The sequence below is a fragment of the Sinohyriopsis cumingii genome, chromosome 4 (assembly GCF_028554795.1).
Source record: "Sinohyriopsis cumingii isolate HCF-2022 chromosome 4, ASM2855479v2, whole genome shotgun sequence".
Lineage (NCBI taxonomy): Eukaryota > Metazoa > Mollusca > Bivalvia > Unionida > Unionidae > Sinohyriopsis > Sinohyriopsis cumingii.
Window position 1 is genome coordinate 95081890 of NC_142964.1, and position 17944 is coordinate 95099833.

A 17944-nucleotide genomic window follows, 5' to 3' on the forward strand; every position below is an offset into this window, starting at 1 on the left:
TTTTACTCTAAAAAGTAGCTTTGATGGTCGAGATAATTAATAGATGTTGCTGCTCATCGGTCATTCATTGTAGTGCATGATTCTGAATGTTGACCACACATGAGATGCACCATCATCGCGAAATTCTTTCTTGGTGTCATGAATAATTTTAATCAGCTTTCATCAGATCAGCTAGAGCTTGCCTCGGCAAGTCAGGGGTTCTTCTGTCAAGATCAAATCTAGCTTTAAAAGGTTTTATTGTAGATAATCTCTCAAACTCCTCCATATTATAATTAAGACAAATATATAATGATTCAAACAAAAAATAACTATAAATGGTTAATGATAGGCTCTACAACTCCCTGTAACAATGCCTGCGTAAATGAATTCTGTGGACTTTACCTACAAAGCATGCAAAGAAGGACTCTAGGACCAAAACCGTGTTTGAAGTGTAGTGTTGGGGTTAGAGAAGAAACGCAGTTGTGTGAGCAATGTGGTGGTAAAAAATACAGAGAGCTAAAATGACAATATGATTATAAAAAAAATAACGCTGGCAATGAGAAAGTTATTTTTAAAAAACGATGAAGACTATCTCGCCAGATTTTCAAAATAATTATTTAGACAATATAATTATATAAGATGGAGCAAAATGAATTTGTAAAACATCCCATCATCAAGAATTATAAAGCATCTCGAGATGGTGTAATCAGGAACTGTCAACTAAATAAAAAAAAAAACAGTCGGTAATGTCATTAATACTGGTTATCTCATATTCAATGCCAGAAGGAAAAAATGTATCTTTGTCATAAATTTATCTGTTAATGTTTTCATAGATTAATCGAAAAAGGTTTTGTGATCGATCATATTAATTCAGATCCGAAAGATAATTCCTTAGTCAAAATAGCAAAGTCGATGATACTGGGAAATATAAAAAATTTCCCAGGGTGGTTTAATCAACAAATGTAGACACTGGCGAAGAAATAACATTTCAATCAATAAATGCAGCTGGTAAATATTTTTATATTTTTCCAGCTTTGGTACACTTTATCGCAAATAATAATATCAAATTGGCATATTCAAAGAATATAAACAAAAACATTTCAGTATCTCCCAATTGTTTTAGAAACAAACACTTCAGATGAAGGGAGATACCTCTTTTGGGTATAAGATAGAGCGATTAAAAAGATATTTCGCCTGTATTTTACAATAGTATCCGCTTATTAAAAAAGATTGGGGTTCATTTTTTTCCCCATCGTGTTGCCAATAATGTAACCAAATCGGTATTTTCAAAGAAATACAATTAAAGGTATCTTACATCTAAAGTATAGTTCTATTGTAAGACAGAGAAATTCAATGTCAATGACTTTGTCATTGGACAAAGTCAAAGGATATAACTCTGTCAGCTAAAGGTAGAGCCTGTATCTTATAAATAATTTTTATTTACTGATGAATAATCTTTTTTTGATTCGTTATCAAAGAAACATTATCCTTATTCTTCTGAATCTGTCAGGTTTCTTGCTTCCTCTAGATTTTGTCAGCGATAATAATTGAAAGAAAAAGAAAACGACAGTGAATAAGCCAAGTCTGTTATGTGAGCTACTTTTGGATTTCTAAGTATTTGTTAGGTTATATAGCATAGGACCCGTTTTATCATTGGGGTTCACCCCATGCTCGATTTTCAATAAACAAGTACACCTTCCCACCATGACAGCACGTGTTGAGTTCCCTTTTGCACTCCCCGGGGTTGATTATGGTGCAAGTGTGCCGTTTGATGAACGTAGAGAAGACCCATTTGTATTTTGTGCCGTCCTTAGAACTAAGATTGTATATAATGCTGTAAATGGTTTGATATATGTTGTGCCATCTTTAGAGCTAAAATTTTGTATACTGTAAATATTTCGTATATATGTACCTTCTGGACATGCTGGAATGTCGTTTGGCAATCTAGGTATTCACATTCTGGTTGTGCCATCTTTAGATCTAAGATTGTAAATATTTCGTATCACCATATGAACCTGCTAGAATATCGTTCGATAATCTAGGAGTTCTCAAGGGTGCTGTGTTGTGTAAATATTTCGTATCACCCTCTGGACTTGCTAGAATATCACTTGGTAATCCAGAGTTTCACACGGGAGTTGTGCTGTCTATAGAATTAAGTTAGCGTTGTGTAAATAAATTTTATTTTAGATTCATGTTTATTAAATACTGAACTTCAAAAATATTAATGCTATTGTTTCTGCAATTCAAAACTTACAACTTGACGGTATAAAATTATCTGATCAACTTAATCCTGAAAAAAAAAATTTATTTGTGATTTTGAATTAAAATTTGAAGATAGATATATATATTACCAGCAGAATACAGATTCATTAAGCTGATTCAGCAGTCTATGTGGCAATCTTTGGCGACAGTCAATGATACAGAAGTTGAATTCGAAGAATTCGCTTCTCTCACACACGCGATTGAAAAAATTAAATCAGAATTATCTCATGGATACGAAACAAAAAAATTTTGAATATGTGTGTAAGGCAGTTTGGAAAGATTATGTGAGATCGTGAAACGATCCATTGTAAAAGTGAAAATGAAACTAGTGACAAAGTCACTAGTGATTGTGAGAGTGAAAGAAGTGAAAACTTCAATAAAGGGGATTATGAAAGTGAAATTTATGACAGCAGTGAGCGTTTCAGCTTTGTCTGGGGTAACGGATTGTGAAAATCAAAACAATGACAAAGTAACTAGTGATTGTGAAAGTGAAAGTGTTAACACCAAATATTAACAAATGTAATTTTTATTCTGATTAAAATATTTATTCCGATTCAGATTTATTTTTATTCTGATAGTGATCTTTATTTTTATTCAGAATTTTTTAAATTTTATTTTGTGAAGTTATTATTTGTGTAATTTTCTGTTTTAGTAGGATTTTTATTATTTTGTGTAACATTTACCTCAGCAAATTATGAAATCAGTCTCATAATTATTACTATAAGTACCATTTACCCCAACAAATTATGAAATGTGATCGATGATCACAACTTTGAGTACCAGTTAGCCCAGCCAATTCGATAATCAGTGAAGAATAAGATTTTTATTTTTAGTCTGATAATATTTATTCTGATAATCATTTTTATTCAGATGATGATATTTATTCTGATAATACTATTTATTCAGATTATATTTGTTTTTATTCTGATAATAGTATTATGTAATTTTCTGTTTTCAGTAGGATTTTCACAATTTTGAGTACAATTTACCCATCAAATTATAAAATCGAACAGATTTTTTCAATTCTGAGCACCATATACCCCATCAAATTATAAAACCTAACTGATTTTCGTTATTTTGAGTTTCATTTACCTCATCAAACCATAAAATCTGACTGATTTTCGTTATTTTGAGTACTATTTACCTGAAATCTTGATGAGAATCAGTATTTAAAAAAATTCCATTATAACATATTTTATTTCCTCTGATTAGGAATCAGGATTGAAAATCAATCACGAACGTGAAGATCTTAGAAATAATCTTTACGATTTTATAGACAGATTTATATTTAGAACTTCATTTCCAAATCAAGCAAGTGTCTGGTCTGGTCAGTAAACTTGAAATGTATCCTTGATAATAGCAGACTATGACATCACAGATAAACCAGATTAATGGGTTCTAATACAATAAAAAATCCATGCGGTGCTTGAGGTGTGAATGTATATAAAATATGTCCCTGTTGACTAGGACTGGATTTTTCAAGATCTGCTTGATAACTGCCATCAATGGCATCACATAATAGACTGACTGCAAGCATCGATGTGATATTTACAATTCCTGGTGAAAATGCCTGCCGCAGCCATATGGATCATTGTTATACTTGGGAATAGAGGAGGGTCTATTTTTCTCCACCATTCAAGTATTTTTTGGAAAATATTCACTGATGAGATCGCCAGCTGATTTTTTAGCTCATCTGTGTTAAATGTTGGTAATTTAAATGCTGGGAATTCTGTTTTGGTTATTTTATAATGATTGAGAAACAACTGTTTAAGGGTTGTTGCTTGGGTTTTTTCATCATTGAGTTGAATCATATTTCCAATGATAGCTTTATCGATATAATTAAGATCTGATCTAACTTGGTTTTAGATGTTATATTGTTTCAATGATCTGTTAGGTTTTAATTTGCAGCTTGATTTATTATTTTACTAACATTTAAAGGCATAACTTCAGTGCTGGGTAATTTTACTGGCTGTGGTTTTCATTGTATTAATCGTGCTAGTCTATCCTTGATTGCTGAGAATGGCTTTTTGGCAATATCAACAATACCTTTATCACAAACAACATCAATAGATTTCATTGATAATTATTTTGCAATCAGTATTGCTTTTGGGGCTATCCTTCTAAATAGACCTTGAACAACATCACTGAGTCCATCACTGTAGATCACTTTATATGTAGGTAGTCAAGAATTTATCACCCTGACCATTACAGGTTCACGTTGAGCATTATGTATGATCATCTTATTTTCTTGTCACTGATCTAATTGCATACCCTTAATCACTGTGGTGATCATCGGTGATTTCATCAATGAGGGACCGATAAACAGTAATGTCCATGATACTGCCTTTAAATAATCATTGACAAATATCAGCTGCTTCATTGGTGATTTCTGGGGAATTATTACCAGCTTGTTTTCCACCAAACAGAATTTCTAATTATTCAACATCGGCAAGAATGTTGCTAGCATGTGGAGTAACAAAACCAGTTCCACATTTAGTATTACCACTTCCAGTGGAGCCGGTGGTAGAACTACCCCCTGCCATTCTTCTTTCTCATTTGTTGTTTGGACTGGTTGCTGTGATTGTTGTTTTTGTCATTGTTGTGTTGTTTGTTTTTGCTGTTTTTAATTGTTAATTGTTGCTGTGTTTCTTTTGTGTTTTGTTGCTGTTGTAATTGTAGTTGTCATTGTTGTAACAGTGCAAGATAATTACTTATTCCATCAATAATTGTATCATATCTTGGACCATTACTTCAGACCCAATCAACTCCGTAGTGTAAGTGGAATATCCATTTGTACCAGTTATTACGATTTACAGTATCATTAATGTACTCAGGTTTCAAATGTCTTTTTCTTTGATCAAAACTGCACACGGCAAACAAAGATAATTCTCCAGTGTCACTAAGTTTTTTTTATGATGGTAATACTTTCTTTGGTAAATTTATCAGTTATTTCAGTTCTCTTTCTTGCTTGCTCTGATTCTGGTATACAATCTTTTATATCACTATTTCAGCATGAGCTTGGTCAATACCTTGAAGTATTTCTTCCTTGACTTTGTCAAGGGGTTGATCAGGAGCTATTTCACCTGGAAGCTCTTGCAAAATCTTTTTTGTTTTTAGTTCTTTCTGCTATTTATCCAGTTGCTTTAGCGGTTTGCTCCAACGTGGGAAGACGACCTTTGGTAGCCTTTGTAACAGGTTCAAATAATTGTTCTGCACTCTCTGCAAATTCAATCTGAGACTCCTGACACTCCTGTAGTTGTTGCTTGACAGAATCACGGATGGAGAGATATTTCTTAATTGATTCAAATCACTAATCGAGCTAATTTACCTGTGTGAGATTGCATTATTGATATAATAATGATTTAATTACTCACACACTACAGCAGCAGGGAGGGTGATGACCAACATGTCCAGAGGGGTAAACAAACACACGTATAAATTTGAAAACACAAGCGACGTAGATAAAGTAACAAAATGATCTAACCCAATTAGAGAAAATCTAGGTCAGTTAGAGGTTTCAGTTTGATGTTATTAATCTTGTATTTTCATTTTTTTTGTATGAAGCTTTATTTTCAAAGAAGACTTGCTCCAAAACTGGTCTGTTCACCCTCCCTGCTGCTTGTCTCGGCTGCCCAAGAGTGGTATGCTACAAAAAAACATGACAAAAATATAAAGTGTGAAATGAAACTCTCTGTACATACTGTTGATCGTGGTGATAGTACTGTCCAAAATGAATACACCAATCAAGTTTCATGGCTGCATATACAGCTGTGTCAGAAGCCTCAGCTTAATACAAAATTTTATCAGCAAGCAAAAACATTAGTCACTAAAAACTAAAGATTGCCTCTGGTGAGTTGTATTCTCTAAGAAAGACACATACTTTAAGTTCCATGACTACGTATACAAGTGTCAGAAAAACTGAGCTAAATGTAAAACTTTACAAAGATACTTACAACAACAATGAAACTATCATCCCTATATCTTACCTTCACAGGTCAGACATGATATGCCATTATGTACCTGCCGATGTATAAATTTCCAACACTTTCAACTAAAGGTTTTGAAACAAATTCTTAAGATTGTTGATGTCAACACCAAATTCTCTGCCATCATTTTCAAAATGTTCCTGCTAACACATACATTATTATAACAAAAGAAAAAAATCCTACTCTCTATGTTGGACCCACATTCAAAACATTGATTACCTAAAATGTGACTTTGACCCCAAAGTCAAAAGACTGAGCTAGCATGTCATTTTGTCTTAGCTTTTAGGGCATTTAGATGCATCTATTGATCATCCCTCAAAAGCATTATTTACAGAACTCAAATGGTTCACAATATATGACTGGACAGATTTTCACAAGGCATTTCTTTTATATAAATGTCTACATGGAACTGCACCAGAGTATCTTCAAGACTTATTCAGGCTTTTTTCAACACAATACCAGTTGAGATCATATTAATATCACATGGAAACCATCTAGCACCAAATCCAAGAACAGAGCAATTTAAAATGAGCTTCCAATACTCTGGTACAGTTCTGTGGAACAAGCTTCCACTGCATGTAAAATCTACTGAAAATATTAGAGAATTTAAGAAGAGATATCGTGAGCATGTATGTGTTTCTAATAGATAATGGAATTTAGTATTTTAATACTAAACATGCTAAAATAAATAGTAATTTTTGCTCTCTTCATATAATGTGTATTGTTATACTCTCCTTAAGAGGGACTCAAGGGAGAATAGTCCTTAACTATTGAGTCACCCTCTATAAATAAACCATTATTATTATTATCATTATTATTATTATTATTATTATCATTAAAAAATTTAAGAAAATGTAAGAATCTGAACCAAAACCTTGACACAAATGTGCCATGACTTTACCCTGTTCCCAAGATCAGAGAGAAGAAATGAGTATGTTACAAAATACATGGTCTTACCTTCAAAATGATTCATCACAGGTGTGAACAAATTCATATATGGTGTTGTAGGAAATCTAAGAGACAATCCCCAATAAATCTTTCATCTGATATGGATTTCTTTTTTCCATGGTCAAAGAAGCAAGCAAGCAAATCAGAGAATGAATTCTCTTACCTTCATAATGATTAACCCAAAGTTTGAGGGAAATTCATCAGTGAGCTTTTGTTATAAAAGTAATGACAAAACTTTAATACAAACACTAATACAATATCCTATAACTATGATCCTGTGAAAACCCCATGTTGGCAAGGAAATACATTGTGGAGTAGCCATTGGCACCATCCTGACCATATTGCAGGTTAGACTGGCATCATTTTCATGTAGGACCCATTTCATATTGTAATAAGTTTATGTTGATAACCCCATGTAGCTACATCCATTCATTTCAGAGAAGTGGCAATAACAAGAATAAGTAGCTATGTTGGACATCTGATCAGCACCATTATCAATTAGTACCAAGCAGAGATATTGTCTTAAAGTGAAAACCACATGTAGATATGATCATCCATTCAAACATGTTGGTGATAACATGATTTTTAAGATGGCATAATGGTTGCAATATCTGATGCCAGATCAGCGCCATCTGTCTAATGGACCAACCAGATATCATGAGAAGTCTTTTGTTGAGAACCCAATGTTGTTATGAACATCCATTCAGAATCAGTTGTTATAACTTTAAAGATGGCCAGAGTGGCAGCCCTATTGGAAGTCTAAGGAATGTCTGTTGGGCACCATTGTCTTTTAAGATAAAGCAGACATGATGACAAGTCTCAACACAATTTTCAGCTAGTATCAAGTATACACTATGAGTCTTTCAATGAAAACTCCTTGAAGATATGATCATCTATCTATTCAGAAGGATTGATGATACAGTTTACATAATGACCACAGTGGATGCCATATTGGCTACCAGTTTGATATCAATTTTATTTAGGACCAGCTAGACATCATAATATATCTGTTAGTAAGAACCCCAAGTCAATATGATCACCTGTTCAAAATCAGCAGTGAAAAGAGTTTCAACATGACCATGATGATGGTCCCATTGAATACGGAAGAGCATGTCTGATGGACATCATTTTCATCTAAGATCAACTAGGCATCAAACGAAGTCTTGTGAAGCCTCCTGTTGATGCTACTATTTATACATGAAAACTGATAACACTATCTTGAAGATGATGCCCTATCTGCCATATTGGTTATCCAAGAGGCACCATCATCACTATGTATCCAAACATTGGGATGAATGTGTGTTTAAAGGTTTATAATATTCCAGTCGACTAAAACTAACAAATTTGTCCCAACGAATGGATGACAGGCCATCACATAAGCTCTTCCAGTATATCGATGTATGACCAGCAGAGTTAAAAAAGCATGGTGTAATTAAGACACCATCCCTCATAAAATGGTGTTGCAAATCAGAACCATGGGTTTATATTGCTCCATTAAATTAGACTTACATATAAAAGCACAGTGGTGTAAACTGACTTGCCCAAAGAAAAGAAAAGCAACAAAAGTCACTTATTTGGAGTATGTCTGTTACCTTTGTGTTAGTAGTCATCCAATTTAAAGTTTTAACATCATCAACAGATTTTTTCCTCCTTTCACTCGGTCTATCCAATTTGACAGGGCGATGCCAATTCTCACCGCAAGCAAAACTGGAAGCAACAAGAAAGTGATAATATTAACTGACTTCCATAGCATTTAAAAAACCAAAACAGAAGTCACCTGTACACTTTTATATAAATGTGAATCACTTTAAAATTACTCTTTCCTACAACACGATGGCAAAGTATTGAAGTTTTGTTTCTTGTCTATGTGTCCACAAATGAAAGATTTTAATTAAAACAAGGAAATAACTGCAAGTGGGCTTGAATTCTTTCATCTGGTTGACATTAGCCTTTCAGTCACATATTATAGTACAGGCATGTGCAACTTCTCCATGTGCGAACTGGATAAGCAAGTTTTAAGGCCACATCCTGTGATGTAATTAAGCAGATCAAGCCCAATATCAGCATTACCTGATAATCTTAGTCAAATTGTGATGGAAAGAAGTAGTTTAATGTTTTTCTTGCTAAACGTTTTAATAAATGATTAGCGACCATGTTTATCAAATTGGAACAATTGGTACATATAATGTGACCCCTGCAGTAACACAGTAGTTAGGAGCCATAGAACCCAACCGTGTTATAGACTGAACCGTGTTATAAGTAACCAGGTCAGTTAGCTGATTGTATATGCACTACTCCCTCGATAATTTGCACCCTGATAACTCATGAGCCACTTATAATGAAGTGTCAGGCTTGAATCCCATTTTTTTAAATCAGAAAATGACCCCCCAAAAATTGATCTCTATTTACTAAACTTGAAGAAAATCACAATCAAAATGGCTAACTGAAATGTTGGTAGGACCTGGAAATTTTAATCAGCATTTTGAAATTATGTACTTTTAATAAGAAGTCCTATAATTGGTTACATTTTCTTTCCAAACGACAATCTCAGTACACAGCAATTAAGGATATTCAAATTTCGATCAATGAAAATGTGTCTTACAACTAGTGTAGTCACTACATTAATATTTAAATGCCAATTAAATACTTTTTATTAAGTGAAATTTGTGTTTTAATTCTATCTTTTAATTCCTCTTAAGTGTAATCATCATAAATGCAATGTGTATTTAAGCATAAAATGTGTCAGTATGTCTACATGTGTTTCTCTGAGAACCCAATTAAATCCCGACCATGTTTTGACAACTGACTTGCAGAAGTATTTGTTGTATTTTTGCACTGAATTAAAATCTGGCCTCCTTTGTATTATCATGTTAATTATGTCTTTTGAATCAAATAAAGGAGGTGGGACAAAAGAAAAGTTAAAAAGCACACGAATCCATCCTACTTGAAATCTAGCGGCCTTGGTCATATGTCGGGTGAACTCACTTCAGTTGATCAATTGAACGCTCATTATAAATGTTATTGTGTATGTAACCTAAACTACCTTAAATTAACCAATTCTTTCATAACTGTGATCAAAGATAGCAAGGCAGCCAAGCAAAATGAATACTTTGCAAAATAAAGAGCTTGGTTTCACAGATAAAGACCAGTGTGGGCAAGCGATGTTTCAGAGAATTCCTGTACTGGCACTTAGAGATATCCTCAAGGATGATAAGAAGTTCCACTATTACTTCCAATGAAATTATGACATCAATAGTATACTAACTGAACAATACAAAATTTGAGTTTCAGTGTCGATGATCGTGTCACGAAATAAATATCACTAGTTTAAAAGAAAAAGAAATCTTGTTTGCTGGTTTATCAAAAGTTAGTCTTGTTCCCTGCTACTCCAACTCCTAACTTGGCAGTATACTATTAAATAACACTCCAGGAACCAGACTATTTAACAAAACACAAAAGCAGGGACATTAATACACAGATGTTTTTGCATTCATTTGATGATTGTTGAAACCAATTGGAACCACATGTTGGACATTTTGAAAATAAATGTTATTTATACAGAATAACAAACAACACCATTAGAAAAAGTGCATTATTAACAATTATTATCGACACGGTTGTAAAATGAGGATTCAGTCATTAAACAGCCCAGTTCCCTACCCCCACCCGCCCCGGTTTTCTCAAAGTATATAGCCTAAGCAGATTTTTTTTCAATATTTGGAGGTCCCTCGGTAACTCACACCCTTGCTTATAGTGTGGTCTATGTTTGTGAACCTTTTGTGCGTGAGTTATCAAGGGAGAGGTGTACAAGTTTAAACTGCCAACAATGTCAACAATAAAAAAATCACCAGATAGTATATTTTGCCACCAATAAGGAAAATAAAGCACAATTTGTGACATTGGCAAAGCCATGCTGAATAAACTTTTTACATGTTATTTTTCGTACTTTAAAGAAGAAAAACTATTTATTGTGTATGAGAAAAATGCATATAAAATTTCAGGAGCCATTCCATGATCATCTTGTATTATTCATACGCGATCTCTTCCCCAAAATGACAATAAACTTTATATGTTTTTTTGTGTACTTTTATGAAATTTTGGTAGCCACACAACAACCATGCTATATATGAATTTGTGTTATAATGGAGTGTGGTCACACTGTATTTTGAAAACTGTTCATACTACGACAGCACTTCCCAAATGCAGTTAAATCTGGCACAGAATTGAGTTTTAATAAGTTCTATAAAAACAAAAACACAACACCAAAAAACAAGGATGAGTGGTATCATGAAATCATTTGATTTTACAGCCGGGTGAGTTATAATGAACGATCAAAATGTCAAGTGCCTACCATAAAAGTGAGAAATATGACAACCTAGATGATATTACATACATACAATTCTATGATTTACGTAAATCACTAAGCTGCCTTATGTCATAGCATTAGAAGAATACCTTATGTAAACTACCTCCCAAACTTTACATCATGCTTGTTTTACCTATTTTACTGTATCCTAATAATGCTTCCTAGTCATAAATTTGCTGTGTCAGTGACTTGGAATCTCAGGCCAAAGAGAAACCCCACATCAAAACAATGGCTGTACTTGGATTATCAAGGAATATGTGTCTTCAAATTATCATAATTTGGCTGATACTGTGATATTATTTTTAACGTTAGGAGTTCTTCTATAAATATAAAGCAAAGACTGTATCCTTTTCAAAGATGAAAAGACTCACAACAATTAATAACAGCTTAGGAGGAGGTAGTTCACTCACCAGAAAGTATGTCCACACCTTGACGTTATTGGCTTGGTATCTTGAATGGCATGGCTACAGTCAAGTGCTGGACAGAAACGTAATAGACTATTACACTGAAATATTAACAAGACATACATGTACATTGTAGTCACATCCACTATGAACCGTCTAAATGGCATGTATGTATATATATTTGTATAGTGTTTTTATGACATTTAAACTTAATCCTGGCTAAATAGTGCTGACTGAAAGTTTACTTCTTAAAATATAAAGGGAACAATATAGTACCTCAGATGTATCTACACTGTATTGTCTGCAAAGGATTTCCAGGACCATTTCTTTCTTTTAGCTGCAGCGTTGAAACAATCATTGATATTCATCAGCAAAATCAAGATTTTCGAAATAAGTACTATGGTAAACATACTGGGTGTCAACTTGGCAAGATGGATGGTCATATTCTATATCCGACTGGAACTATTTATTACCAGCTAGACATCAAAAGAGGTTTTTTGGTGAAAACACAATGTCGATATGATTTTCAAGATGATCTTTTGTGGCAGTCATATTAGATGATACCATTTTCATTTATGAACAACTAGACATCACAAGAAGTATTTCAGTGAACACTGCATGATGATATGTCCTTCCATCCAGGACTATGAGGATCTGTTTTCGTTTAAACAACAATTCAGTTGTTCTAGTTCAGTCTGTGGATTATCAGTAACTATCTTGTCAGGCAATGACATCACTTTCAAAATCGTGTTTATATAGCCAAAATGCAAAACTGGGCCGCTTCATAAAATTTGCGATTTATAATCTTACTAGGTAGCTGTCAGTTGTCTTTAAAAATTTTCTTTCTGGAATGGCGGTTTTTGCATTTGTGGTCCCCTTCACATTCTTTAGCATCATCTGGCATGTTAAAGATACTGCACATGATTTGTTTGGATGCAATAATGACATCAACAATCTCCAATTACAACTTCTTAATGAGATCATTTACTATCATGACATCAACAATCTCTGATTACAACTTCTTAATGAGATCATTTACTATAATGCCATCAACAATCTCTGATTACAACTTCTTAATGAGATCATTTACTATCATGACATCAACAATCTCCGATTACACCTTCTTAATGAGATCATTTACCATCATGACATCAACAATCTCTGATAACAACTTCTTAATGAGATCACTTACTATCATGACATCAACAATCTCCAATAACAACTTCTTAATGAGATCATTTACTATCATCTCTGTTTTCCAAGTGCATCTTAAACTTTGTCATTACAGAATTTTTGGAACACTTCATATTATTCAATTTCTGACTCCAACACTGTATCCAAAATGAAAAACTTTGAGTATTAACTAGCAAATGCCAACTCCTCACCAAATGAGCTAAGTGGGGTCACATGGTCAGTAAATGTATAACATTCTTTTCAGTTAACACCACAGTTTAATGATGATGTCACCAAAACCCCATTTCTGCAAGTGATGTTGTTTGTTATCAGTGGAATAAAGCCAGCATTATTTCTTACTTGCTTGGGATCAATTTATAATTTTGTTGTGGCATTTTAGGTATTTGCAGGAGCACCTAGATATTTGATTTGAGCAAACGTCATGTTGACTCCAGTGTTAGTGGCTTCAAATATGGTCTAATTCACATTTTGATTATAAAACTTCTTGTGCTTATACGATAATGGGTGTGGCATTAGAGGACCAATGAACAAATAATCTTCTTAATTGCGAACTAAACATTACAGAGAATTTTCCACAGCAATATCACTCAGGATTCTGATGTTACTATTATCTGCAGTAGCTGGCAAATTCAACTGCTATCTGACAGGTCCAAATTTACCACTAGTGTTGTCATGGATATGTTCTTATGTATCTGCATCATTACTTGTAATTTTGGGGAATTCATGTTCATATCACCAATCATTGTGCCGCCCATGTTTAGCAAATTGGCAGGTCCTTATGTCATCGTATTACAAATCAAGTGCAATGACAGAAGATGATCCAGTGCCTGCAGAAAGGATATTTGCATTTGGAAACTCCTGTGAGTAGTTTATAGTTACCAGAACTTGCACATCAGAATTTGTGTCTGCATAATTTTTGTTAGCTGCGTTTGTATGCCTATTGTGTGTAGCTACATTTGTGATTTTTTGGGAATTCATGTACATGTTGCCAGTCATTGTGATGCACTTTAGCGACAGTAAACCTGGCATAGATAATTCAAGAGCAATCTGACTTAATGTAAACATTTTGCAGTCCAAAATTTTCAACACCAAAAACATATTAGCATTTGTAAAACAAGAATGAACAATAGTTAAACAAAAAAAACTCATGCCATGGAATGTTTATCAGCATAATCATTGTTGACCACAATGGTGCTGTCTGTGGATGTGGCCAGATTTGTGACCTTTATGACAGCCATACCAAGTGGCTCAGTCATTGTAAAGCATTCTTTTTGCCCTTGCCTGTCAAATTCTTCTTTGCAAACAACAGATGGTTCTTCAGTATTTCTGTTAGTTAGAACAATAATCAAGGCAATTTACAAATAAAAAACATGATAAGCAAATTCAAGATAAAAAAATTAATGATGCAGTTGTAGCAAATTGATTTTTGCCGCTAAATACCAAACAGAAAAAAAAAACAAGGTAGATATCACAAGAGTAATCTGAAGTGTTGAAAGAACTAATCAGATGAAGTGAACAACACTCTGTGCTTATCAAATGCACCATCATCTGAACCCGAATAAGAAAGTTTTGAGAAAGTGATGACAGAAGTGTCTGGTGGTCTCATAATGACCTCAGAACTTGCAAACTCAAATGAGAAAGATTACAACAATGTATTATGCAAGCACATATTACACTTGAAAAACTCAATAAGGCTTAGACTGATCAACAATATCCTTGGACAAAACAACTATGCTACACAATAAAAAAAAATTCTTCAGAAAAGCAGAATGTTCTCAATTTCTTCGCTAAGAAACTTGTTATGGAAGGCACATATGTGAGAAATGCTCTTGATATTTTTATTTTTGGAAATTTGGAGGAAAAATAACAATCTGCAAAAATAAAGCATGGACTGGCATTAAACATAGCAGTGGTAACTTTGTTATAAAAATGAAAGGTTCTATCGTCTAAGTGACAAAAGTCCAGCAGAATTAGTGTTGTGGATAAAGTTGTGAGCCAACAGTAAACATGCAGGAAATGATATAGTGCACATGGACAACCATATCATTGAGATCATAAACAGAGTGCATCAGAAAATTTTCTTGGCACTGATGACATCAAAATTTTAGAAAACATCTAAATTGGGATTTAAAAAATACAACATGAGTACCAAAAATTCTGTGCAAATAGTTTCACATTCATGCTTCTCCCACAGCTATCTGATAACTCAATCCTGGTATCATTAGATGTAACATCACCATATACCAACATTCCACATGCAGATGGTATTGAAGCGTGTAAATATTTTCTTGATAACAATCCTAATAATAGCACACTCTCTAGTGAAGATATTTATAAAACAATAAAACTTATCTTGAAAAATAATTATTTTCAATTTAATAATACGAATTACATCCAAATAATGGCTATGGCAATGGGTAGTCCTATGGCTCCTTCATACGCTTCCCTTTTCATGGGTAAATTAGAAAGGATTTTCCTCAAAACGAAAAGTTTAATCCATCTGTTTGATTCTGATTTTTAGATGACATATTTATGATCTGGAACTATTCAACTGAAGAACTGAAAAAAATTAATGATCGCCTAAATCATTTTCACCTGATGATGAAATTTACTTATACTGCATCTAATACGCATGTTTCATTTTTAGATGTAAATGTAATAAAAATTATTGATAACACTATCTCTACAAATATTCATATAAAGGAAACTAATATCCACCAATATGTAGAATATTCTTCATGTCATCCCATGTAATGTAAAAATGGTATACCATATAGCCAGGCTAAAAGATACCGACACATTATTTCAGATGATTGTCAATTACAAAATTTGTTGAATAAATTACAAACACATTTCTAAAATAGAAATTATCCTACACATATAATTTATTCTGTGCTGAACAAAGCCCGTAATCTTACTCAACATAAGGCTTAAACACAGCAGAATATAAAATAGAGAAAAATATAATTCCTTTCACAATACAATATAATTCTTCATTAACTAATATAGATTGTATAATTAATAAATATTATAGTGTCCTAAATTTATCAAATAAAACCAGCATAAAATAACTTTACAAAAATAAAGCAATTCTCGCTTATAGAAGACTCAAGAATTTGCAAGATTTTCTAATTAAAACTAAACAGACAGAAAATAAATAAAGACAATTTTTGCCATCTAAATGTAACAGACACCGGTGCTCTCAATGTGCAAACATAAGAAAAAGTACTTCTTTCAGTAGTGCTAATACAAAACAGGTATCTTCTCTATATGATAACACTAACTGCATACCAACTGATGTGATTTATTTGATAACCTGTAAAAAATGTAGCATGCAATATGTTCGGCAAACACTTCAACAAGTTTCTAAGAGAATGAATAGTCGTTGCTTTCATATAAAAAATTATAGAGATCCTCAGTTTTCCTCTAATATTTAAACACACTTTAACACCAATAATCACTCTCTACTTGATTTTTCTTTTTTAAGTTTTGACACACATCATGCTAGAGGTAATAGCAAAAATGTTACTGTGACCTACATGATGCCAATTTAACTGCCCCATTGATTAACCCATGTGGAGTTACTTGTGCAACATGGTCTAGACTGAATTAATACCACAAGAGCTGCAATGCTGATCTTCAAGCTGATCTGTTGTTGTTGAGTTTAATTATAGTGGCGTGTGCACAATTGTGCATGTGCCACTTTTTTCTGACTGCACCGCAGCCTGCTAGTTGTTCCTGGGGAAGGGGATGGTGCCACCTCCCCAAGGCTTTTATGGATTCAAGGAACCCTGATAGTTTGGCCTCAATCTGTGGGTCAATAAAGGTCCCTACAGTTGAATGGTTGGCTGTCATTAGTGGGAAGGAGAGCTCGGGAATGGTCCTGCTTGCTTTACATCGCTGGTTTCTTGTTGCATTTGCCTGGTGTTTCTTGCAATTGTTTTTTTTTTTTTTTTTTTTTTGATTTTTTTTTTTTCTTCTTCAAAATGTTCTAAAAGGATGTTCTATGCTGTTTATAGAGGTTCTTAGTAGAAATCATGTATGAAGAGAGATTTTCAAGGTTATTATGGTATTACTAGTCGAGGTGTTTAGGGTGTGTTTCCTACGTTATGTTATTTATAAGTTTTTAGATATTACCTCTTTAAGTTATTTATTAATTAATGTTTTTAGAGATTGAATGTTATTTATACTTTATTTAGCAAGAGACCGGAGTCCTAGCTGATTACTCAGTTCGTTAAGGACATCTAGGACATCCGATTTTGCGGTTTCCTTAGTTTTTTAAAGGTGCTTCGTAAGTGAATTATTTATTAATACTTTTATAAAATTGAATGATATGTTATGGGTTTTTATGTGGTGGCTTCTAAATTTATTTAGCTAGTTACTGGGTCTTTTGGTTTTGTGGGGATAGTAATTATATTTTGTTCCTAAGTCCTGCTGAGTCTATGAATTGATTTATATTTTTATATGCTGATTGTTTATTTTTATTAGAGTCCATAAGTAACTCTGGGTATGTGTGTGGTGATCCAATCTCTTTTTGGTTTTTGATAAATATTTTCCGAGCGGGTTGATATTTTGGGCATATATTGAATATGTGGTGTAGATCTTCGGTGGCGTGGCAGTTAAAGCAGGTAATGGTTGCTGGTTTGGGTCCTATAAACCTTCCAAAACTGCTTGCTAGTTTAGTTTTTCCAGTTATAATCCTGTTTATGGTTTTCTGTTCTAAATAGGTACCCTTAGGTAGCTGTATGTTCCTATCTACGTTTTTTGGGGTTTCATGGTGCTTTTTACCTTTTGTGAAGGAGTTC

At 33.4% G+C, this 17944-nt stretch overlaps 1 protein-coding gene across 1 annotated transcript in view; it reads right to left on the reverse strand.

Moving 5' to 3' along the window:
• LOC149801708 (E3 ubiquitin-protein ligase arih1-like) overlaps nt 1-17944 on the reverse strand; it is a 119834-nt gene that overhangs the window by 32289 nt on the left and 69601 nt on the right. The window contains exons 10-11 of the mRNA XM_089955988.1: nt 11952-12046; nt 8768-8882 (exon numbers count right to left, since the gene is read on the reverse strand). Coding sequence (XP_089812114.1) covers nt 8768-8882; nt 11952-12046 — 210 coding nt within the window. The remainder of the gene's footprint in view (nt 1-8767; nt 8883-11951; nt 12047-17944) is intronic.